This window comes from Abramis brama, assembly GCF_963993115.1.
Source record: "Abramis brama genome assembly, chromosome: 12".
Classification (NCBI taxonomy): Eukaryota; Metazoa; Chordata; class Actinopteri; order Cypriniformes; family Leuciscidae; genus Abramis; species Abramis brama.
Genome location: NC_139974.1, coordinates 11,906,725 through 11,931,656, shown reverse-complemented (window position 1 = coordinate 11,931,656; position 24,932 = coordinate 11,906,725). Strand labels below are relative to the sequence as shown.

Sequence of the window (24,932 nt, the reverse complement as noted above, 5' to 3'; positions counted from 1 at the left end):
CTTTTTCTTTCTTTCTTTCTTTCTTTCTTTCTTTGTATCTCTGTCAGATAGAATAAATAGCAAAGCATAAAACATGAGAATGCTTCAGATATCTGTTGAATTATTAACCTCAAAATCTATTTTTTAACTCTATTATTGATCCTGATAGAATTGACTGAATGTTAAATGTTTTACTGAGACTGAGAAAAAAAACGAGGAAAAAACGTGGGTGTGTGATTGTTGGTGTATATGCAGTCTGTTTTGGTATAATCTAAATGTTTCCAAATGACAGGCTTTTGTTTTTCACCTTATGCTTCCTTGTTCAATCACACATGCAGAAATGCACATGCTCCACAAATGCCAGTGCTTCTCTGCTGCATGGAGTTAAAAGCTCAAGGCTGTGCAGTGCTGCACCATGGACCACACACAGTTTTTCTTTATCACATAAAGCATAAAGGTTTATCACAAACAGACACACATAGAGGTGTATACAACACACACACACTCGGTTTCGCTATCTTTGTTGGGCCTCTCCATAGTCGTAATGATTTTTATATTGTTCAAACTGTATTTTCCCCTACACTAACCCTTCCCCTAAACCTACCCATCACAGAAAACTTTCTGCATTTAAAAAAACAACAACAACAACAACAACATAATTTAGTATGCTTATTAATCAATAATTAACTGGCGGGTCCCCACAATGTAGGTGATCTCAGGTTTTCCTGTCCTTGTGGGGACATTTAGTCACTGTAACTTAAACCTATACACACACACACGTACACACACACATGTACATACACACACACTTGCACACACCTCACTGCAGTGTTATAAACATCTGCTCATGTGCTGCAGTGGTATCTCTTAAGTTTCCCACAGCAGAATTAGTTTTCTTTTACTGCAGTATAGTAGACAGCGTTATGGACCTAAACATCTGTTATTCATCACCCTTTCAAATTGCATTTCACACACAAATTTGTAGTTGTTCTCCTTGAGAGTTAAGGTTATAGATATTGGGCATCTAAATCCTGTTTATGTTTCTCATAGCTTTTATTTAAAAAGAAAAGAAAAAAAAAGGAGAAGAAAAAGAAGAAAAAAATGCATGTAAAAACCATTTAAATGGTAGAAAACGTTAACAGTAGAAAATGTTAGTAAAAAGGTACCTAACCATACAGTGGAGACTATTACATTTTAAAATGTCAAATTAGGCCTATTCATTTAATATATCTTGTACTTCATATATTTTTAAGACTGTATTTTAATGTAAAAGTATATTGTTAAAATTATGTTTTAGAAGTACATTTTGGACATTAATTTGAACTTTAAGACATCATTTAGCACTTTTGTGCTGTCTGTGAATATCCATTCATTTTCCTGGGAAAAAAAAATCGAATAGCTCTAACTGGTCGTTATATTAACATTACTTTATACTTTAATGACATACAAACATGTAGACTCACCCAAATGACATTGTAAATATGTGCTGTATAAAATGTTAGCAAAAATGACCTTAGTTACCTTAAAATGTAGCTATTTTAAAAGACAATATATGTATTTTTAATTTAATACCATACATATACTTAAAGTAAAAGTATATTGTTAAAATTAAGTTTTTGTAGTACAAAAGTGTGAATCTCTCTCTCTCTCTCTCTCTCTCTCTCTCACACACACACACACACACACACACACACACACACATGTATATATATATATATATATATATATATATATATATACTATAGGCTACTTACTATATACATATAGTTTTACTTTTAAAGGACACAATTTTTGTTGTTTAGGAAACAATCTGCTAATTAAACGTTAACCGTGTACTGTATGACTCACATGCCTTCACCGACTTATGCAGACCTAAAACTAACTGTGACCTTATTGAGCCTCATCAACGTCAAACTGAGTGAAAGTCTCTCTTCTGTCATCCCATCCTCATTCAGCCAAATCACCGCAGTGCTGAAAGAGTGAGAGCGAGCGAGCGACGTGAGAGAGCGCGAGAAAGAGAGGGAGAGAACACGCGTGTGTGTGTGCTGTGTGTGTGTTTGTGTGTGTGTGTGTGTTAGTGTGTGAAAGAGCGAGTGAGGTAGAGAGAGAAGAAAACTGCGAAATCTGTCAAGGTTTTTCAGGCGTTTGGTTATTCCTCTCGACGCCTGTGCAGCGCTGACTCGGGTCGCGTGCTGGAGGGTGAGTGCTCGTGCTCTTCTTTCTTCATGCACATTACAGTCGCTGAATGAGTGGCGCGTGATTAGACAGCATAGTTTGAAGTCGAGAGATCGATTCGTTACGGTGCTTTCGAGCCAAGTATGAAAGATCCATTCAATTCATGTCCAATAGTCCTGCGGACCACGTACTACAGTGAAACGCTGATTTTTATTTATTTATTTATTTTTAACATGTATTAATTTAACATTATTTTCTCTATTTTGCGACCAAAGTCGAAATTGTAAGATGTGAGTTTTGTATCGTTAATTTTTTTTTGTCGCACTTGGCGCGAGACTCGTAGTTAGGTTAGACTATGCGCTCGTGTCGTGGACGGACTGGTATGTGTCATGGATGTTGCTCATTTCTCTAGTGCTGACTTTGGGAACGCTACGAGAAAAGAGAGTAGGCTACTGCGGTTGTGAGGATTTGACAAGGAGTAGACACGATGTTTGTGTGTGGGACAGGATCTGCCTTCATTGTAAGGAAGAGATAGTAAAACGTGAAATCAACTACATAGTGGGGACCAGCTGACATACTGTAGAAATGCTAAATAATGTCCTAATGATATGTAGTCTAAATATGTAGAAATGTTTCTGTGAGGGTTGTGTTTAGAGGCAAGGGATATAAAACATAATTAGCGAGTATAAAACAGATAAGGAAGTCCCCATGATGATTGAGAAAAAATATAGGTGTTTGTGAGCTAGTAAAGATAGTAAAATCTGAAATCACTTTGTGAAATGACTTTGTAGGGTCCAACTTACTGTCCCCATGAGGAAAAACAGCTTAAAATGCTAATGTTCTAATGAAAAAAATGTTTCTGTAAGGTTTAAAGAGGATATGGAATATCATTATCTCAATATAAAAACAATATAACTCTAAGGAAGTCTCCTTTATGATGGTGAGAGAGAGAGAGAGAGAGAGAGAGAGAGAGAGAGAGAGAGAGAGAGAGAGAGAGATGAGGACAAAGTGACGTGTAGAATGGCCAAATTATTTATATATTTGATTCTGCCTTGAGTCAGGTATGACTCTTGTGCCTGTGCTGGAATGAAGATCAGTTTGAGCTTTATGAATGGTGCTCTGTATCTCCATGAAGTGAGCTGAAATCATGAATGTGCACATGTGAATGCATGTGCGTGTGTTATTGAAAGCTCGCACATGCGTGCAGGCCTGCATTCGTGACTGTCCTCTGATATATTTTGGGCCAAGGTCTTTCCCCAGACCCCTTCCTTTTTTTCTCTCTCTCTCATTCCTTTTGCTCTAAATACTTGAATACCATCTTTTCATAAGCACGGATTTCTCTGTTTTCTCTACTCATTTCCTCCCACACTCTTCCCACTTGCCAGTTGGCCTAACCTGCTGACAGGGGAACATATTGCCATCTCTACAGAAAACTACACTCCCCTTGGGCTCTTGCTCCCCAGTCGAGTGGACACACCATCTGTGGAACTTCCAGTACACCACGAGGGCTGTCTTTCTAAATGTGGTCATGTCTGGCATATATTGAACGCCCTCCTGCTGTAAGACCTATATTGCCCAAATCCCCTGGAAGAAATAAAGGACGACTGGATATTGTTCTGTTGTGCTGTAAGGCTAATAGGGGCCGATGTTTTAGATTGGTTGAGTTATGGTTTAGTGTTTTTAATGGTCACAGCAGTGAGGGTTTTATTACGTTCTTTACCGGACTGCCAGATTTTCAGCCCAATGTAGATTGCAGCACTGTACAGTTACTTTACGTTCCTGTAGGATGTCCGTCTTTTTAGGTGGGCACAAAAGTTTTAGATTTTTTCCGGGATCCACACATTTTTATTTCAGTTTTTATAGAGTGCAGTTTTGTTATACATATATGCATATATGTTGTACATAAATATAATACTTTTTCACAAACATGTGACCGAAATCGCTAACCCCCCAGAAACCCTTCTTGGTCAAGATTACAAAGTTTTGGTCTGTGCATCGCCTGATTTCAGCACCACTGTGATGGACAGCTCCCAATAGTCTGTTTCCTCTCCTACCCTGTGTGCCTTGATTTGCTCTCTTTTATCTTTTTCTCTTTCACTGAGTGTCTTTCTACTCGCTTCGCCCCTCATGTCATTAAAATGGGTTACATTGGTACCTGCACATTTACATTTCAATAGCTGTATCACATGACCAGCTGTTTCTGCAGTATGCACATTTTGACCACTATGATTTATTCATGTATTTTTTAAAATCATCTCTATGGTATGACCATATGCTACTTGTACACTATTCACACACTCATTTTTAAGTAATTTAAATATTTATATCTAAATGATTAAATAATTCAAAAAAAAAAATATTAAATAATTGTAATTTTTGTTATTTTAATAATTTACAATTTTGGCTTATATTATATATATAATCGCATTCAAAATAAAAGTTTGTTTACATAATATATGTGTGTGTACTGTGTATATTTATTTTGTATATATAAATACACACACATGTATATACTGTATATATTTAAGAAAAAAAATGTTATTTATATTTAAAATATTTAGATTTAAATATAATATAAATTATGTATAATATATATATATATATATATATATATATATATATATATATATATATATATATATATATATATATATATATATTAATATATATATATATGCATCCAAAATAAAAATATATATATTTTTAGATATATTATATTTTTATTTTTTTACTGGACAATGAATACCATACCATCCCATAGCTCGAGCAACACAAGCAATTTTTTTTAGCTTGCTGGGTGATTTTTTTTTTTTTTTTTTTTTTGACTTGGGCCAGTAACCAACCATCCAGAGTTCCCTAGCTGCTCAGAACACTTTAGACGCTGTGCAGCAATGCCCTGGCAACCACCCACAATATCCTTGAAAGAGATTTTGCATATGCAAACTCTACACCTTCATAAAATGCACTACTATTGCAACGCACGTACACCGAGTGCTAATGCATTCTTCAGAGGAACTTCATTATTCACCATATTATCTTTCCTGCAGCCATTTTTCCTCACCTTTAACTTCTTCAAAGCTCCTCTTTTCTCCTCTGCTCTGTCAATGCTCTATGGATAATCTTAACCCTCACACATAAACCACCATTCACTACGAATCCTTCATTCATATCAAGCACACCCTGGGGCTCCCGACACTAACTGGAGAGGATTTCACCAATAATAACCCATTATTGTGTTCTTCTCCCCCTGCCAAAAACCAAGCCTAAAAAACAAAAAAAAAAAAATTTTTTTTTCCCGGGCTCCTAATCCAGTGGCTATATGGTACCATTCCGTGAATTAAGGGAATTGTGGCTCTTCTGGAGGCATGCCAATCAAATCCTCACTCTTGTTCCAGAGCGTGAGTGCAAACCATGTAACAATCCAGGAGGCATTACATTGCAAAATCTTTCCGATACTATTCACGTTCTCTATTTCTTGCTTATTCTTTCGGATTCTCTCTTTCCGTGTTTACCTTCAAGCTTTGATGTGTCAATCTATTCATCAGATATAAAGCAGTACACAGCTGTGATGTTTCACTGCTGGGTATTACCACAACCGTCAGTTCTATAACCCCAAACAATGAATGTAGCTAATGATCTGTTTGTGTAATCGCCTATTTGTCAGAATACAGACCTTTTAGAGGCTAGTTGATTAATAGCTAGCATTGCGCCACGGCACAGTGGGTAGTGCACGGGCTCACATGGGGTGCAGAATCCAGTTTGTGTCCCAATCTCATTCTCCCTCTCTCTCCCTTGCACTTTCCTGCTATTCCGTCTTGTTCATTAAGGCAAAAGCCATAAAAATAAAATAACTAATGATTTATAGTGTCTTTAAGCACTCGTATAATTCTGAAGATATGTCTTAGTGCACGCGTGCCCCTAATCATTTTAGTCATACACTATTTAAAGGACACTGTTTGTCCTTCATCTGTTTGTTCTGTTGATGAGTCACACACTTCAGTCGATGGAGGGGAATTTTTCATCAAGCCCTTCAGGCACAGCTAATATTATAATTCTTGACCTATAGTTATTATAGTGCACTCTATTTGCCTTAATTGGCAAGTGGTTGATATTAAAACAAAACCCGTAAAACAATTCATCAGTTTTTCCACATGATTACCGCTTTTGCACGAATTAAGAAAGAATAATTCATCGGCAAATGGTTGTTTCACCTCTTTGCAGAGATATAAGTTGTTGAACAATTTCTGAATGGTTCAAATTGAGTAGAATTATTTTATTTATATTTAATAATTGTGACTACTCAAGTGACTACATAAGTTGGTTTGAAAGCAGCAACATTATTACAAATGGCAGTTAATTTTTCTGCTCAATTTCTCATGGGTTCGACTACACACACACACATAGTGACAGGATTTAACAAGGTTATGTGTTATTTTAAGTTTTTTTATTAATTTGTTTGTTTATTTATGTGATCAGACCGATCGTTTATTGCCCAGAACATACACTAGTGTTCAAAAGTTCAAGGTCAGTAAGAATATTTGTAATGCTGCATTTATTTGATCAAACATACAGTAATATTTTGTAATATTATTACAATTTAAAATAACTATTTTCTACTTTAATATATTTTAAAACGTACTTTATTCCTGTGATGGAAAAGCTGAATTTTCAGCAGCCATTACTCCAATCTTCAGTGTCACATGATCCTTCAGAAATCATTCCAATATGTTGGTTTGGTGCTCAAGAAACATTTGTTATCATCAATACTGAAACCAGTCATGCTGCTTCGTATCATATAGTTCAAAAGAATAGCATTGATCTGTTGTAACATTATAAATGTTTTCACTTTTGATCAATTTAATGCATCCTTGCTGAGTAAAAGTTATTATTTTATTTTTTTAATGTTAGTGTATCTAGAGATCACAATATTAGGGTGTTCTTGTTTGACTAGGGCCAGTAACCAACAACCCAGAACACCCTTGCAACCACATAGCAAAGCCATTTATTTAATTGCATGTTTGTATGTTTATTTATTTATTCATGTTCTTCTCTCCCATCTTTTTAGATGAGTTCATTTAGCACCAGGGCACTGACGCTCCTGTCGTCGGTGTTTGGGGCGTGCGGGCTGCTCCTGGTTGGTGTGGCTGTGTCGACGGACTACTGGCTGTTAATGGAAGAGGGCATTGTCCTGCAGCAGAACCAGACCAATGAGGTGAAGATGGCTCTGCATTCTGGACTCTGGAGGGTCTGTTTTGTGGCTGGTAGGTACCATTACTGATAGAGCAGCATCCTCTTCTATCACCTGACCAGGGGTGCGTTTCCTCAAGGCATCGTTAGCCAACTATGGTCGCATGTTCCGTCATTACCAACTTAGTTCAACGATTTGCCGTTTCCTGAAACCATAGTTTCAATGACCATTCGCATACAGCATCGCAAACTTACGTGGGTGGAACTACAGCTCTCGACCTGTGGTTAGAAGCATATTTTCTTGTTAAATGACACATGGACTTAAATAGATCATGCTATTGAGCACAATAAGCAGCCTAACATTCAGTACATTCTTTGGGCCATAATATATACCCAGCGCAATGCGGAGCCAGGCACGACGCAAGTGTTTTTTGCTAGTTTCAGCCTGACGCACACTGTAAAAAAATTCTAACCCTCCCAAATCAAAAATTTCAAGTGACCGATAACATCTAAATTTTTCAATTGGCCCAAGTGAAATTCTTGTTGCAATAGTCTGTTAACATTGGCTCAATGAGAAATAATACGTCAGACTAATTGAAAAATTTAGATGTTATCGGTCACTTGAAATTTTTGACTTGGGGATGTAATTTTTTTTTACAGTGCAGTTATCATTTTCACGTCCTGCGCTATGTTGTTTAAATAGCAAATGCATTTGCGCCCATTTGTGCGCCCATGGGCATGTGTTTTCGCATTGTTGACGCGTTGCTATTTTGAGGCAATTGAAATAGACTGCGCCATTGACCAACTGAAAACTGGTCTAAAGTCAATGGCACAGTATTTTTTTTTTGTTATTTAAAGAGCGTGTTAGTAATGTGCGCCTATAGGCGGGTCCACAACGAGCGTACATTCTGCTTATTACACACACAATGACACAAACCAGCCAAATATTAAAAATAAAAGCATCACAATGTAAAAGATTATTATTGTGTACATAAAGATATGGTGGAATCCGGCTTGTCCCGTTGATGATCTGCTTAAGATGAGACTCTGATTAGTTTATTGCACGTTACGCCCAAAATACACCCATTACTCAACAACCCTTTTAGACCATGCGCCGGGCGCACCGACCATTTTTCCTGTCGTTAAACTAGCAAATGTGGATTCAGACACGCCCTAAGTGCACTTGCACTGTGTGCTTTAGACCATGCGCTTAGATTGTTAAAATAGGGCTCTATATCTTTAATTCTAGTTAAATATATATACATATATATATTAAACTAGCAGAAGTTATTACTCCTCCAGCTGTGACAGTCCTATGTTGTTGAACCAATGTGGTTCAAACATCAGAGAGGTGCAATCATGTTACCACGGTTTTGGGAAACAGTTGTGACTAGTTGGTTATTTCTCCAGTGATGCATCAAACTAGATAATCAATGAGTTACATATTTGTATGGGAAACGCTCCCCAGTTTGTTGCTGAGACAGATGCCTGATTAAATGGCAAATGATTGTGGTGTCATGTTGTGTCAAGCATCACTTGACGTTGACTCTTGCATTAGGTGTTGCTCACAGATTCAAAGGTGAATCCCTTTGCATCTGTGTATCATCAAATGGTAGTGTCATCTAAATGGGTAAGATGCCGTTTATTTGTGGGGCGTCCTGCTGTGTTATGCAGCTGGTCTTCAGTGTCCCTGCACTGCACTGGTGTGGCATCCTATTGCATCACCCTCCCAAATCGTGCCACACATTGAAACAGGAACTAGTGAGGCTGTGTGGGCAAACCACTGCAAGATGCCAAATCAGTAACCACATAAAATTCCTAGGCTAATAAAAGATGCAATGAAACACGCCTTTTTTAGTTTTGCTGAAAGTGCACCTATTATGCTATTTTAAAGGTTCCTCTTTTTTTTTTTGAGGTCTCCTACAATAGGTTTACATGCATTTAAGGTCAAAAAACACTCACAGTGCCTGAAACGGTTCGATCAAAGATCCGGTCTCTCTAAATCCCTCCTTTCCGAGAGCTACTCTGCTCTGATTGGTCAGATGGCCCAGTCTGTTGTGATTGGTCTACCGCTTACAGCACGTATCAGAAACGAAACTCCCATTACCATCTGAATTTCAGCTCCGGAGGCTTCCTCAGCACTTTTATACACAGTTATATGTACAATAACGATGCCGTCAGTTTTACCGTATCAATTCGATCTAAATCCTAAATCCTAAGTCCTCATCCTTGGAAGTACACACAAAGTGGATTTGCTTTTGCAGTCCAGAAAACAGCGTCTTCTCGACATGTCGACAACACAAACCAAACTCGTCCAGGCCTCAGCTACAACTGCAGTGTTTAAGGGTCAAAGTAGATGTTGTTCATGGGCAGCCAATGAAGACCTGGCATTATGCAAATTTGTTGCAAACCTACTTAGGTTCATACAGGAAGTAAGACTGGAATTACTGACGACTCGTTTCAGACAGTTCAGAATCAGTTCTTTCTTTTGGGAAACAATAACTTTATTTATCATGCACTTTGATCTTTGTAGATCTTTAACCTTCAAAAAACAGCTATATTACACACTACATGAAAGGTAATACCCGAATAAGCATAATAGGTGCACTTTAAGGAAAAGACTATATATATTTTTTTGTGTTGCAATTGTATATGTTGCTTTGCATCGCATGCTGGTTTGTTTTCATGACACTGACAGGAAGTGCTGAGGTGGACTGAAACGATGCCACACCAGCTGGTGGCAAATGGCTGACTGAGAGAAGTGTGAGGATGATGTCACCTTGTTTCTAGCTTAACCAGTTCTGGTATTTAGTTTGCCTGTATGGGGGTGTTTGACAAATCACTTCAGGAAGACTTTTTGCCCATTAGGTGTGTTGTGTGAATAATTTGCACTCTTTTCATGCGCTCTAGAGAGCATATGATTTATATGTTTAAAAATGATGTTTTATATGTGTGTGTGCCCAGAGGGAGGTCTAATGTGCCCTTCTTTCATGTACATTATGCAGAAGCGTCATGCCCATTTAGTGCCTCTTCAGATTTTTATGTTAAGTTGATTTAAAATAATAAAATGATTTAAAATAATTTAAATGATTGTAGGTTAAAATAGTTTGCTAAAACATGTTTTCAAACTTGGGGCCACAAAGGGGCGTTAGGTGGTCTGCGAAAAATTTGAGAGAAAAACACATTTTAGCAATGTCAATGTTAATGTGTGCTTTTAAGATTTTTTAATGAAATATGTTTAATGTAACTATTAATTTATATTTACTTTTACTATATTTTATTATATTTTATTCTGCTTACCAAAGACTGGCCAAAAGTCATAAAATAAATTGTGCTTATTTTAACATTTTGACCTTTTTTAACAATAAGAAAAAAGTAATTGCATATAAAGAGAAATTATTATTTCAATGCTTTAGCTGGCAAAATATTTGCCTTCTCTCACAAAAACATTGCATTTCCCCCAAAATGTTCGCATTCGCTCGCAAAAGTACAGATATAGTTTTCCCTACCTCCTCATTTTATTTCCTTCACAAGTGTTTTGCGAGCAAATGCAAAGTTATAAATATAATTTTTGCCCCATCAAATTTTTTTTTTTAAACTATCACCATGTCCATTTAAGGGCTCTGTAAAGATATGCTGTAAACCTATTTTCCAGGTAATATTTAACAAATAATTTATGCCAGTTATTTAAATTAGTTGTCTTCATATCAACATTTTTCTTACAAAATGCATACATGAAATTATTTAGCAGCCTTTAAAAAAACTGCATGATGCTTCTGACTATAAGTGCAGTGTATACGTGTAATGCATGTCAGTTTTTTCGCCTCTCTTCTTAGTGTTTGAACCAAAATCATTGCTGTGTTTCTTTCTGTTTGTCCCTGTCTCCCCTACTGTCATTGTCAATCTCTGTCCCGCTCTGCCTGTACACCCTCTCTCTGTCTCTCTTTGTGTCCCTGTCTCTCTTTGTTCCTCTGTCTCTCTCTCTTTCTCTCTGTCTCTCTTTCTATCTCAGGGCCAGAGAAGGGGAGATGTGTGGCATCTGAATACTTCACCGAGCCAGAAATAGAGATCACTACTGAGAACACAGCCAATATACTGAGTAAGAAAAATGAATGCACTTATTGTGTATAAATACACTTGGAAAAACAACGGGTTGAGCGCAAGATGTTAAATTCAAAATAGTTCCTCTAAAGTGCTATAAAAGAGAATATGAATTGTATTCTGTAATTGGATATATACAAAAAATCATGGGCATGACCTTTTTGTTTTGCAAAATCTAGATTTTAGGTTCAAATGTATAGAGAGCATAATATAATATAATATAATATAATATAATATAATATAATATAATATAATGTCACATTATATTATATTATATTATATTATATTATTGTCACGTTACAACGGTCAAATAGCACAACGAAGGAGAGATGCTTAAATAGGTTTTCTTCAAAATACTCAGACACAGGAATACGCAGGAGAAAACACAAACTAGACTTCCACATACACGTTAATGAGAGCCGACAACTATGAACTGAAACAGAGGGATATAAAAACAAAGGAAACAAAACAAACAAAGAAATAAACAAAGGGAACTAGATGAACAGAATCTAATCAATGATTAACGACAAACAAACTAGAGAGTGTTTTGAACACAGGCAAACGAGAACAGAGCAGACATAGTGAAAACTAAACTAAAACAGAACAAAGCATATACACGTTACAATTATTATATTATATTATATTATATTATATTATATTATATTATATTATATTATATTATATTATATTATATTATATTATATTACATTATTTTATATTATGTATTTACAGTAAGTGCTATAACTAGTGATTTTCTTTACATTGCAAACGTCTTTTAGTGTGACAATGATTTTTAACAGTATAATATGAGGCCATTAAAACTGCATGTATAATAATTATACAAAATATTATAAGTCAAATACTATTATATTATATTATAACTATTCTAGTATATTTTAGGTGCTGTAAATGGTAATTTATTTGTATTATTAGTAATTGCTTCAATGTTTAAGCATTTTAATCACCTTTTAGTTTATTATCAAATATCTTTTGATGTCACAATCATTTTTAAACGTACAGTTTATAGCGTTTCTGTATAATATTAGCCAATTAAAACAATATGCTTAATAATTATACAAAAATAGTATTATATATTATATTATATTATATTATATTATATTATATTATATTATATTATATTATATTATAAGCATTATAATCACATTTTAGTTTAGTTTATTAGTTATTTAGTTTATTTTTTTCAGTCTGTGTGGAAATATTTTTTTTTAATGCTAAATGCTTTTTAAATGTACAATTTAAAGTTTTTCAATATACTATGAGGCCATAAAATGCATACACATTTTACAAATACACACACACAGATATATATATATATATATATATATATATATATATATATATATATATACACATCTGTGTGTGTGTGTGTGTGTGTGTGTATTTGTAAAATGTGTGTGCATTTTATGGCCTCATAGGCACAGTGTGTATATATATATATTTATATATATATACACACAGTGCCCTCCACTAATACTAACAATACTAATAATAAAAGTCCCCCTGGTCTGCTAAAAATATTTAAATATGAATGGTAATATACTTTGAATGGGCACTGTATATAAATATATATATATATATATATATACATACTGTATATACTTTGAGGGACTAACATTTCATAATTTCAATAATTTGCTGTGTCCTTTTCTCTTTGCTCTGTTAGAAATGGTGAGGACGGCCACCCCCTTCCCGATGGTCTCACTCCTCTTTGTCTTCACGGCCTTTGTCATTAGCAACATCGGCCACATCCGTCCTCAGCGCACCATCCTGGCCTTCATCTCTGGAATCTTCTTCATCTTATCAGGTAAGTTGTATGGACTTTATTATATGAAAATACAATGTATGAAAATCTGCTCAAAACCCTTCTTGATTCTCATCATGTTTCTCATGATGTTCACACTTTTGCAGCCTATAGTTGTGCATCTTCTTACATATTAGATTCTGTTTATTGATTTTCAGTTTCAGTGGTGAGCCTGGTAATTCTCCACAACTCTGTCCGAAATCAGGCTGAGAATCCCACTGAGAGCTTTGCATATTTAATAAATGGTGTTCCCAATATCCATCTATGGTAATGTGCGATACACAATATCCATTAAATGGCCCTTTTTCTCACAAACAGTAATTAATAAGAGAGGTCTCTCTGATCCAGTCGACAGAGCTCTGCCTAACAGCTGTCATTTGCACTCGGCTAATAGAAACAGATTATCAAGAATGTCAAAGTGTGTTTAGATTTGACTAATTTGCATGCAAAGTATGTCCTAAAACACATCTGGTGTGCATTAATGTTCTGAAAGAAATATTTATTGAAGCATTACTCTAAATACAACATCAACAATATATAAAGAATGATACTGCAGGGCTGTATTGATACCAGAAGAATAATTCAGTGTAATTGCCAATTTTTTCAAGTTGTACCAGGACATTCAGACTGTATGAGGAATTGTGACTTTCACAATACTCCGTGTGGCTTGAAGACAGCTATATGGCAGAACTATATCAGTTGATTGTATCAGTTGCCTGCTGACAGCTGTACAAATCAGCCTGCAGGAACAGATTTCCCATAATGGTTTAGAAAGCTTGTGTTTGAACAGTGCTAGAACACTGGAACAGGACAGGTTTTTGATTAGCTCTCTGGAATACTTGATTCTGATTGTGGAATACTGCATGTAGTCATATATTTTTGGATAATTATCTGTGTAATAGTGTAATATCTGTATAATGACGATAAATGTTCATCGACAAGCTTTTTTTCCCCAATAAGACGAGACGATGACGAGGCAACAATAAGGTCATTAAATGACAACTGTGATTATATCAACATGCAATATCGTTGACGAAAAAAAAAAAAACTTTACCAAAATCTCTTTATTTTGGTTGAAAAAAAACCCTAAATATTACTGATGCTGTACAAGCCTCTACTACAAGCTTTCATGTTTGCGGTTGCCAGATGTCAAGAGTGTAAATCCACCAATCAGAGCTTTTCTTTTAAAAAGATACATTTTCTGCCCATTTTTTTACTTAAAGGGATAGTTCACCCAAAAATTATGTCATTAATCACTCACCCTCATCAGAACACAAATGAAGATCTTTTTGATGAAATCTGAGAGCATACACAGTTGACATACGCAACTACCACTTTGACGCTTCAAAAAGTTCATAAAGAGATCGTAAAACTAATCCATATGAATTGAAAATTGTTTAGTCCAAATTGTTTTTGAAGAGACTCGATCACTTTATATGATGAACAGATAAAAAAAATTTTTTCACATTTAATCATTGATCAACGAACATATAAGAGAGTCTCAACGAACAAGAACAAACCTCATTGGTTCTTGAAGAAGTTCAAATGTGCTGCATAACACACGAGAATGAACCTCATTTGTTCTCGCACGTTCATTTCAATGACTAAATGCCCAGACATTTACAGTAGGCCTTGTTTCACAGACAGGGATTAGATTAAGCCAGGATTAGACCTTAGTTTAATTAGGGCATTTAAGTAGGTTTTATAAACGTTCCTTAGATGAAAAAAAACATTACTGGTGTGCATCTTAAGACAAAACAATGGCAATGACATATTTTAAGATATGCCAGAGCAAGTTGCTTTCAGTTAAAACAGCTCACACATTCATTTTAGTCTGGGACTACACTGTAGGCTTTAACCTTGTCTGTAAAACTGAGTATTAGTTGACTAAAACTTGACCTAAAAACAGGACAAGGATGAATAAATATGATAGAAACTTAGAAGTATATATTATTTGACACAGGACATTAAAAAATAGCAGACAAAATGAACACTACTGTGGAATTGATCGTTGCCCCAGGCTATCGATTTTCCTCTTAGCTTTGCTTGTTTCATGTCCTTCATATCACTCCATGGTCTCTTCTCAGATAATAAAATAGTTTCAAATAACTTAAATTAACTTCATACAGAATGCAGCAGTGGTTCTCAACTTTTTTTTTTTTTTTTTTTTTTGACTCTACGATTTTAAAGTTTTAAAGTTTCCAAACTTTTTTTTTTTTTTTTATTAACAGAAACTATATAATCCCAAACCAATTTTTTATTTTTATTTTAAATAAGTTATTTAAATTATTAGAATATTAAATTTGTGTATTCATTTAATTTATTTTCAATAATTGTTAGTAATAATCAGGCATCCCGCTTGGAAGTTTGCTAAGGCTGGATCACTGGTTGAGAACTACTAGGACACAAAAACATCCTGATCACAATGTCAAGGGTAAAGAACGACTGACTCTATTATCTTATTACACAACTTGATTCTGATTGGTTAGTCACTGCATTCTGCATTCATATATTGTACAGTATAACAACAGTTACATTACTGTTCAAAAGTTTTGGGGTGAGTTTTGGGGTTTTTCTTTTCTTTTTTTGCTGTTCTTTTGAGTTTTCTATTTTACAAAGAGTCCTCAAAAATGTATCACAGTTTCCACAAAAAAATTAAGCAGCACAGCTGTTTGTATCAACATTGATAATAAATGTTCTTGAGCAGAAACTCAGAATATTAGAATGATTTCTGAAGGATAAGGTGAGTAATGATGCTGAAAATTCAGCTTTGCCATCACAGGTATGAATTAAATATTTAAATATATTCAAATAGAAAACAGTTATTTGAAATTGCAATAATATTTCACAATTTTTCTGTTTTTACTGTATTTTTGTTTAAATAAATGAAACCTTGGTAAGCAAAAGAGCTTTTTTTTTTCAGAAACAGTTAAAAATCTTACCAACCCCAAATTTTGAACGATAGTGTACATTGTTTAATTGATCATTGACCCAGGTAACTGATTTCCTACATACTGTAGCTTTGCTAATTTGATTTTTTTCCCCATCACTCCATCGTCTCTTTCTTTTCACATAATACAGTAATTTCAGCTCAATAACCTTGAGCTGAAATTTCTGTATTCACAATACAGCTTAGTCTATCACTTATTGCTTAATTGCAGCACTCGATTTGCACATCTACGCAATACCATTTACACTCCAATCAAAACAATCAACATTTGCTAATGAGAATACAGTACATCATTGAGTGGCTGTTAAAATCTAATTTGCCTCACCGTCTTCATTAGATGTCAGGAAATGAACAAAGAGGCAAAAGCAAGGAGTCAGCAGCAGTGGGAGAATCAGCTCGCCCCCGAATCGTTTGCATGGGGGGTGGGGCAGAGCCCGGTCAACATGTCCCATGTGTTGCAGCCGATGCGGCTCTAATGCATGCACTACTGCGATTTAGATTTTGTAATGCAGGAGAAAGTACGACTGCAGATTCCTGTGGCTCCGCCCAGCTCTGTGCCGTGTAGCACTGCATCAGGTGCTAATGTTACATTTAGCTCAGCATTTTGTACTACAGAATTATTAATAAAGCACAAGACACCACAACAGCGCTGTTGCAAAGTGCTGAACACAGATATGCACAACGCTGCAAAAAACAAAACACAGACTGTGATGTTCCAGACTGTAGTATAGAGTAGTTTACCATTGTATAGAAGCAGGTACTACATCCAGTATGAATAGTCTTTACTCATCTTGCTTTTTTTTGTCCTGAAATATATGCCCTGATGTGACATAGCAGTTTAACTTCTAATCTCTTGCATTTCTAATGTGAAAAGGAAATATGTATGCACATTCCTTGTCGATATTAGCAGCATAGACAGCTGGCAGTGACAGACTGCTATAATCTGTTTGATTATGCCAAAGGCTTTTCCTTACCGCTGTCTCTCACTCTCTCTCTTTTTCTCCTGCACTCCACAATTACCGCAGCAGAGCTTTCTCCATCATAACACAGCAAAATTTGAGCACACTATAAATGTTAATGTCTCCTGTTATGACAGGTTGCGTGTTGGTGGGCTGCTTTATCTTTCACTCTCTACATATAGCTTACGGGAAGAAAACAGTGTTGACTGTATAGTACCGTAATAGGAAAACACTGCAGTAATAACAACAGTTTTATTTGTGTTTACAAGGCATATTTGCTTCTTTCATTTGCCATTACAAGCTTTTAGTCTCCTTTTTGTGTATAAAATAGTTTCTCCCTTTACTAATGTGAAGGTGTAGCATACTTATTTTCCAAAACCCTTTCACACATACACGCATACAAAAAACGCTTCACACCATATATACAACACCTTATCATGGCAACAACATTATTGCATTGCTAAGGAACAATGTATGAATTGCTAGTACCCCAATTCTTTCCCAAAGACTTTAGTCCCAGTAAGTAACCACCTTGCAACCACACAGAGCACACTTAGCAACCACATAGTTATCACCCATAACACCCTATCAACCACATAGCAGTACACAAAAAAACATTTAAAACACAGCAGTGAGTTTCTCATGTTCTGCAAGCACAACTGACATTTTCTTTAGAAAATGTTTCCTGCTAAAAAAGAAAAGAAAAAAGGTGGTTTGCTGGTCTTAGAGGGCTTGGCGAGGCTCAGAGACCAACATAAACTAGCTAAGACCCGCTTAAACCATCTAAGACCAGTAAACCATAGACTGGTCAGGCTGGTCTATTGGCTGGTCTTAGAGGGGTTTTGGACACTTTTCATCTGGTCAGGCTAGGAGTCCAGCTAAACACAAGCTTTTCCAGGTTAGCAGACCATCTTAAACCAGCTTAAACCATCTAACACCAGCATACCAAAGCCTGGTTAGGCTTGTCTTTTGACTGCAGTCCAGCTAAACTCAAGCTTGGCCAGGCTGGGAAACCATCTTAAACAAGTTTTTTTCAGGAGAGTTGTTTTCCAATCTTTCTACTTTACTGTTTTTTTATGCACGATTTACCCTTTCCTTTTTTCAGCCATGATTTACTGCCTTTATCCTCTTTCACTCTCTTTCTCAGGTTTGAGCTTAGTGGTCGGTTTGGTGCTGTATATCTCCAGTATCAACGATGAAGTGATGAACAGGCCTCGAGAGCCAGAGCAGTTCTTTCACTACCACTACGGCTGGTCGTTTGCCTTTGCTGCCAGCTCCTTCCTGCTCAAAGAGGTCAGTCACAGAGACCAGCTACTGTTAACACTTGAGCTGACTGCGTGTGTACTCTTATCACAGAGCTCAGTTCATTAATATGCAGCTGTGTTAACAGCTTTCTCTGCTAAACCAACAGCTCTGCCCTCATCAGTATGCATTAATTTTAGCCTAGCTTTTGCAGGGGTGAAGGCTACACATTTCCGTTATGCTGCATAAATGCTAATTCAGTAAGTTCAGTGCAGCAATTTGTAAATGTCAGCATCTAGTGTCTGCAGTAACCTCAACTTATATTCATATGATGAATATGCATAGACAGTGGGGTCCAAAAGTATGAGATCACCCAAAAAAAAACACTAATTCAAATTTAAACATGGTAATAAAGTTTTAGGGTTAAACCATCACAAACTATAGTACAGCCTACTATCGTACTGATAGCTATACTTCTATAGCTCAAACTCTAATACTGTTAAAAAGTTTTGGTTCAGTAAGGTTTTTTTTACCCATAACTTCGGCCGAGGCGAAGCCAGGGTTCCGGAAGACTGAGGTCCAGCGGGAGGGAAGGCGAAGCCAAAGGGGTGGAGGGATGAGTCGCAGACGAAGGCCCAGAAGTCCATGGAGAAGGCAGAGCGACGAATGACGAAGGCAAAGCAGGAGGGACGGGGAAGCCTGGTGGAGCCGTAGGGATGACGGTCCCAGTTGGAGCTGAGGGAAAGAGGAGCCACGGTTGAACCAACAGGTTGATGGGCAGAGGTGGAGTTGCGGGCTCTGAGATTCTAGGTAGAGAAATAGGTCAAGAGTCGAGGTGACAAACAATCAGCCAGAGGCGGATACACAATGCACCAAGCGGACAACATAGGAGGAGATGAAGGGCTGATGAGAGGCAGTGAGGAAAGGGCTGAAGGGCTGGGCAGTGCAGACAGGGGGTTAATAAACGGCTGACATGGAACAGGCAGACATCTCAGGAACGGCCTCCTTGGCCGACACGGAACAGACAGAATTTTTTAGGAACGACTCTCTAGGCCGACTCGGAAAAGGCAGAGGAGGAGGGAGTAGAAGGCAGGGCGGGAACATCAAAGACATCATTAACAGTGCTGGGCAACAAAACAGGCTTGGTGCTCTTTTCTTCTCCGTGGAGATATAAGGCTCATGTGTCGGCTCCGTCTCTGACATCGTAGCAGGCTCAGGCTCTTTGTCTGCGGTGGGCTCTGCCTTTCTGTCTGCTGGGTTGGTCGCGGCGGGTGACACAAAGTGCACAGAATGGACTGTTGTGTTTTGATCCTAAATCTTGCCGACGGTAAAGGGGGACCCACAGTGAAACAGGACCCAGTCCACAAACGCCTGAAATCTCCCTCGAGGTCCGTCGCTCGTCATCATCGTAGTGTACTAGATGGACAAAGTCTAAAAATTCCTCTGTGTGTCTCTTGAGGGAGCAGAGGAGGATACGAACTGCCGCTAGATCCATGAGTTGGTCTGTCCTTCTGTCACACACGGTTGCAGCAATGAATGAAAAAGAGCTGGATCTAAATGCAGAAGTTAGTGTTTAATAAAAAAAATCAAAGATAACAAAAGTACTCCGGGTATATACCTCAGAAATCACAGGTAACAAAACGGAACAACCGGTAACACATGCCAGATCTGACAATGAACAGAACAAACGTAGAGTTTAAATACACAGAAACTAATTAACGAAATTACATTAGGTGTAAATCAATGAACAACCATGGAAACATAAAAAAGCAAAGCAATGAAATTGAACTAAAACCCACCCAAAACAGAAACAAACACAGATTTTAAAACAGCTGCTTAATATTTTTTGAAAACCTTGATACATGATTTTTTCAGGATTATTTGATGAATAGAAAGTTCAAAAGAACAGTATGTATGTGAAATAGAAATATCTTGTAACATTAGAAACGTCTTTACTGTCACTATGCAACCTTGCTGAATAAAAAGTATTATTTTGTTTAAAAAAATCATACTTACCCCAAGCTTTTGAATGGCAGTGTACAAACGTAAAATGTTTACTTCATGCTATCATATGTTATATGAAATTAGCATTGGCATTCAGCTTAATTGCAGTTGATATGCTTTGCCATCTAGTCGTATAGACACTCTGTAATAATCGAGCACTGGTAAAACAACTATTTGTGATTGATATCTGTTCTTGCAAAATACAAAAATGTTTATTGCATAAAACTACATGAATACCTTAGTTTTAAATGGCTTTTAATGCAAAAAGATGATTTTGCCCCCAGATGGTGTAGTCACAGCTAACTGGGTCATGTCAAGCAGCCAAACCTTGACCCCTTGGGTGGAGAGCACTTTTAATTGGCAAGTTTTCTGATTTAAAAGACAAGAAAAGAAAAGCACAAGCTGAATCCCTTACACTTTGTAGAATTTGTTTTATTTTGCACAGGATTTTCACAGAGAAAGGTGCCATATCTCAGAATATCTATTTGCAGCGATAGCTGTTAGGTTGTAGGAACATTTTATCCATGATAATCCATGAATTTAAAAAGAACTGAATAACAAGTGATTTTGTCTTTCTAGGGTGCTGGGGTTATGTCTGTATATCTCTTCATGAAACGTTACGCCGAGGAGGAGATGTACCGGCCCCACCCTGCGCTGTATCGCCCCCGTCTGTCTGAATGCAGTGACTACAGCGGCCAGTACCTGCACCCCGACTCGTGGCCTCCTCCTCAGCGCGGACGCAGCGGCTCCGAGGTGTCCAGCGACATCTCCATTCAGCTCAACCAGGCCCCACTGCCTCCGCCCAAAAGCAGCGGGCCCTCCAATCCGCCCTCTTCCTCGGGCCCCTCCTCCGGGGCCAGCTATCACCTCCCACCTGCTTCTTCCTCCTCTTCCTCTTCCTATCCTCACACCATCCACTCCTCCCATTCTGGTGGCCACGCCCCTCAGTCCCTCCCAATGGCCACACCCCCATCCGCTGTCCCGCCCCCTCGCTACCACGCACATATGCGTATGAGCGCCTCTCCGTGTTAGAGATTCCTCCGTATGCGATACCTAAACAGAAATATGTGCATAACATTAGGTAAGAGGATCACCGGGGCTTTTAGTTCTCCAGAGACTACGGGAGAAAAATGGAGAAAAGGGTGCTAAGTTGAAAAGAGGTAGACGAGGAAGCACTTCACTTACAATTCTGTGCCTGAATGATGTTTTAACAGATTTTTAGAGCGAGAATAATAAGTGAGGGAATAGCATTTATACATATAGAAATAATGTATGGAGGAGGAAGAAAATAGGGAAAAAGTACAACATACTGACTTGCTGAAAATAGTTGAGAACAGTTGTATACATATTTAAATTTGTATGTAAAATGTTTAAATCTTATTGCACATCAAAAAGCATTTTTCATCCCCTCATTCCTCATATATCATCAGCATCATGAGGCTATTTCTCCATTTCTTGTTTATACAAAAGCAAAAAGACACGAATGTGCCCCAAAGGTGGCGGATTTCTTTAAATGGTGTGGCAGATTTATTTCAGCGCACAAGATGCATCATTTCTGTACATAATGTATCAAGAGCAGTAGTCATCTAGTGTAGTCCAACATATTTACCTGTGTTTTATCACGTGGGCAAAGGTGCAGGGGGCCCGATTGGTCCTTTACTATCAATTTGTAATGTTTTTAGATTTGTACATCAGGGTAGATGTTCTACAAAGCTGGCTGATGTTTCCTTACTGGGATGTTGTACGCTTGGCCCCTCGGCCCTCAATATGCCTTGTTTTCTTGTGCTCTCATGTTCCAAAAAAACAAAAAACAAAAAAAAGTTTAGCAGTGATATAGCACGATACAAAAAGGAAACGTTTGAACATACAGTATTAAACATATTTACCTTCACCTAGAAAGGAGGCTGACTCCTATATGAATGCCAGAGATTTACTCTCCTTCACTGTTCAGTCATCATCTTAAAAATGCAGCGGTTACTTCTCTTTTATTATTAATATTATCACTACAACTATTAATTGAAATGTTTATTATACAAAATGAATTGTAAACGTGTTATATTACAACAGAAGCTATTGTAAATCAGTCCTGTGCGTGTTGCATCAGTGTTTCAGAGATCATGTTTTAGAGTAATATGGGTTAATGAAAAATAAGAACAGAAATCATCATGAGGAAGCCTTCAATAGCACAATGCTATGGTTTAGTTTTCCACCTTGAGTGAATGGTTGTTCTGCCCCTGGTATATTGCGCCATCTTCTGGTCAAGCATTAATAGTGCATCAAAACAAGCACTGAAGTATTAGCTACAGTATATGAAATCTGTATTCGATTCATTGACTAAAATGAGGCAGATGAGTCAGCATTTCCATACCTGGTGCCTGCGGATGCTGCATCGACTGAGCAATGCAGTAAAGACAGTTTGTACAGTATGATTATTATACCACCAAATCCCTTTCCCTAATCCATAAACATTTACCTTTGTAGACAAATATCCCTAAATAACTAAGAAATATTATCATAATGATCTGTTATGCCCTATTTTCATGCACAAAAGCTTGAAATATTTTCCAGAGAGTTATATCTGATAGAGTTCATTATTGTGTGTAAATATAAACATATATAGCTATGAAATATAAATAGTTATAAAGAACAGGACTGGCTCCTGCTGGATAGTAAAGAAATACATAGAATAGCCATTTATATTATAGCCATATTACACGTGAAATATGCAGGAGTGAAAGTATGATATATGGAAAATTTAAAGAGCGAGAGGAATGATTTTTGATCCTAATATTTATCCAAGCAATGCTGATGGTACAAATTTAGTCTGCTTTTAAGTCTCAAGCGTGTAAATATCTGTTTTTGTTTCTCGTCTTTTGCTAATAATTGCGTTATAATGATCTTTGTGTTCTCACTGTTTCAGTTGACATTTTGACATTTGTTGTTGTTGCGGTCTACGCTGAGGGTCTGGCTTATAAATATGTATGTACCATTTTGCATGACATTTTTTTCATCTTCACACCCTTTTCCTCATTTATTTTTCATCCCTGTGGGCTGTCCTTTGTCTTGATTTGTCTCTCTCAAAGTCCCATTAAGCTAAAGCTGCTTCTCTCATTTGACATGTCTTTCCCTCTTTTACCCCTCATTTCTCTCTTCTCTCTCTCAACCTTCCAGGCTTTAGTTTTCTGTTTTTTAGTTATCAGTTTTGCATGCCTTTCATTCCATAATGCCAAAGCAATTGTGCCTGATACTTAAGATGATGATGACAGTTATTATTATTATTACTATTATTATTATTAAAACTGTGGCATTTCTTCTTTGTAATCTGGAATTTGCTAAATAAAACTTAAGAAACTGAAAAAATGTACACATTAAATGACTTGTATTTTGTGCACAATGCATTTTACTGTACATACTGTATGCGTGTACTTTAATTTGTTGCTTAAAAAATGCAGGGCAAAATTGGACATGATTACTGTTGTGACCCCATATACCCATTACTGTTTCCATTATAATTACAATTTCATTATGTTCTTGTAAAACAAGTATTTTGTGTATTAAAAAAACAGAAGAAGGAAATATGTAAAAACATGTCCAGTTACATTTCTCCCCAAAATAAATACATTTAAAAATAAAGTGAAAAAAGACTAGATTTTGCCTAAAGGCATTGAAGCTTTTTACAAGATCATTACAAATCTTTCCATTGTGACAATTTTCTAATTATTTTGGACATAAAAAAAAAAAAGGATAATTACATTACAAGAATTTTTTTTTTCTATTAGAGTAATAAGAATGAGCGGCTGCTTAATTATAGGATGAAAACAATTTACATATAATTTTTTTAATTGTATACATTATTTACATATTTCTTCTGATAGTAGGGTGAAATATAACCAGGGCATGTTTCATGAGATTCACCCTGCTAGTTTTTGAGATTTTAACATTTTTAACAGTTTCACTAAAAATGTATTGAAAAACATGCAGGTAAGAGTCTAAAGTTGTCTGTTTAAGGGTTTGTGATCACTTATTGATCACATGACGAATTTCAGCCTTGTGGTTTTCATAATGTGGTTTACTGGTTTTCATTATTGTTTGACAACTATACATGTTTACATTCAAATCATTTTCATCTTGCTCTATATATGCAGGTCGATGTAGTTTTGGATCAGAGAGACCTTTCTTTAATATTCTCAGCAGTTTAAATAACACCCAAGAACGAGACCAATGCTAGGTTTTATTAAAGAAATTTTGATCCAAATTATTAGTAGTTCCTTTAGAAAGATGTAGTAACACTTGATTCATTACTAATGGGTTACCATTACCTTATATTATTATGCATTATTAATATTAATTATGAACCTGTATATAGTAGTTCTTAGTAGTCTTCAGTGAGGTATCAAAAATAGTAGTCACTAATAGTGAACTTCTACTCTGCGCTTTAACTTACTAATTCGTTAATCAGAGTTTCTTGTTGGTTAATAGTAATTACAAGAATGTTAATAGTATGTTACTCATT

General features: G+C 36.5%; 1 protein-coding gene across 1 annotated transcript; it reads left to right on the top strand.

The window, feature by feature from the left end:
* The first annotated feature begins 1,960 nt into the window (after positions 1-1,960).
* Positions 1,961-23,783, top strand: cacng7a (calcium channel, voltage-dependent, gamma subunit 7a). Its single transcript, XM_084131228.1, has 6 exons — positions 1,961-2,178; positions 7,220-7,415; positions 11,354-11,440; positions 13,127-13,267; positions 18,321-18,466; positions 20,999-23,783. Exons 2-6 carry the CDS (start codon positions 7,220-7,222, stop codon positions 21,449-21,451), a joined length of 1,023 nt encoding a protein of 340 aa, XP_083987354.1. The 5' UTR covers positions 1,961-2,178; the 3' UTR covers positions 21,452-23,783.
* The last annotated feature ends 1,149 nt before the right edge of the window (positions 23,784-24,932 follow it).

Excerpts from the sequence above, each read along its gene's own strand:
- cacng7a (XM_084131228.1), top strand. The coding sequence starts at position 7,220 with ATGAGTTCATTTAGCACCAGGGCACTGACGCTCCTGTCGTCGGTGTTT. Across the intron at positions 7,416-11,353 it reads GAGGGTCTGTTTTGTGGCTG|GGCCAGAGAAGGGGAGATGT; the intron begins GTAGGTACCATT and ends TTTCTATCTCAG. Across the intron at positions 18,467-20,998 it reads GCTCCTTCCTGCTCAAAGAG|GGTGCTGGGGTTATGTCTGT; the intron begins GTCAGTCACAGA and ends TTGTCTTTCTAG.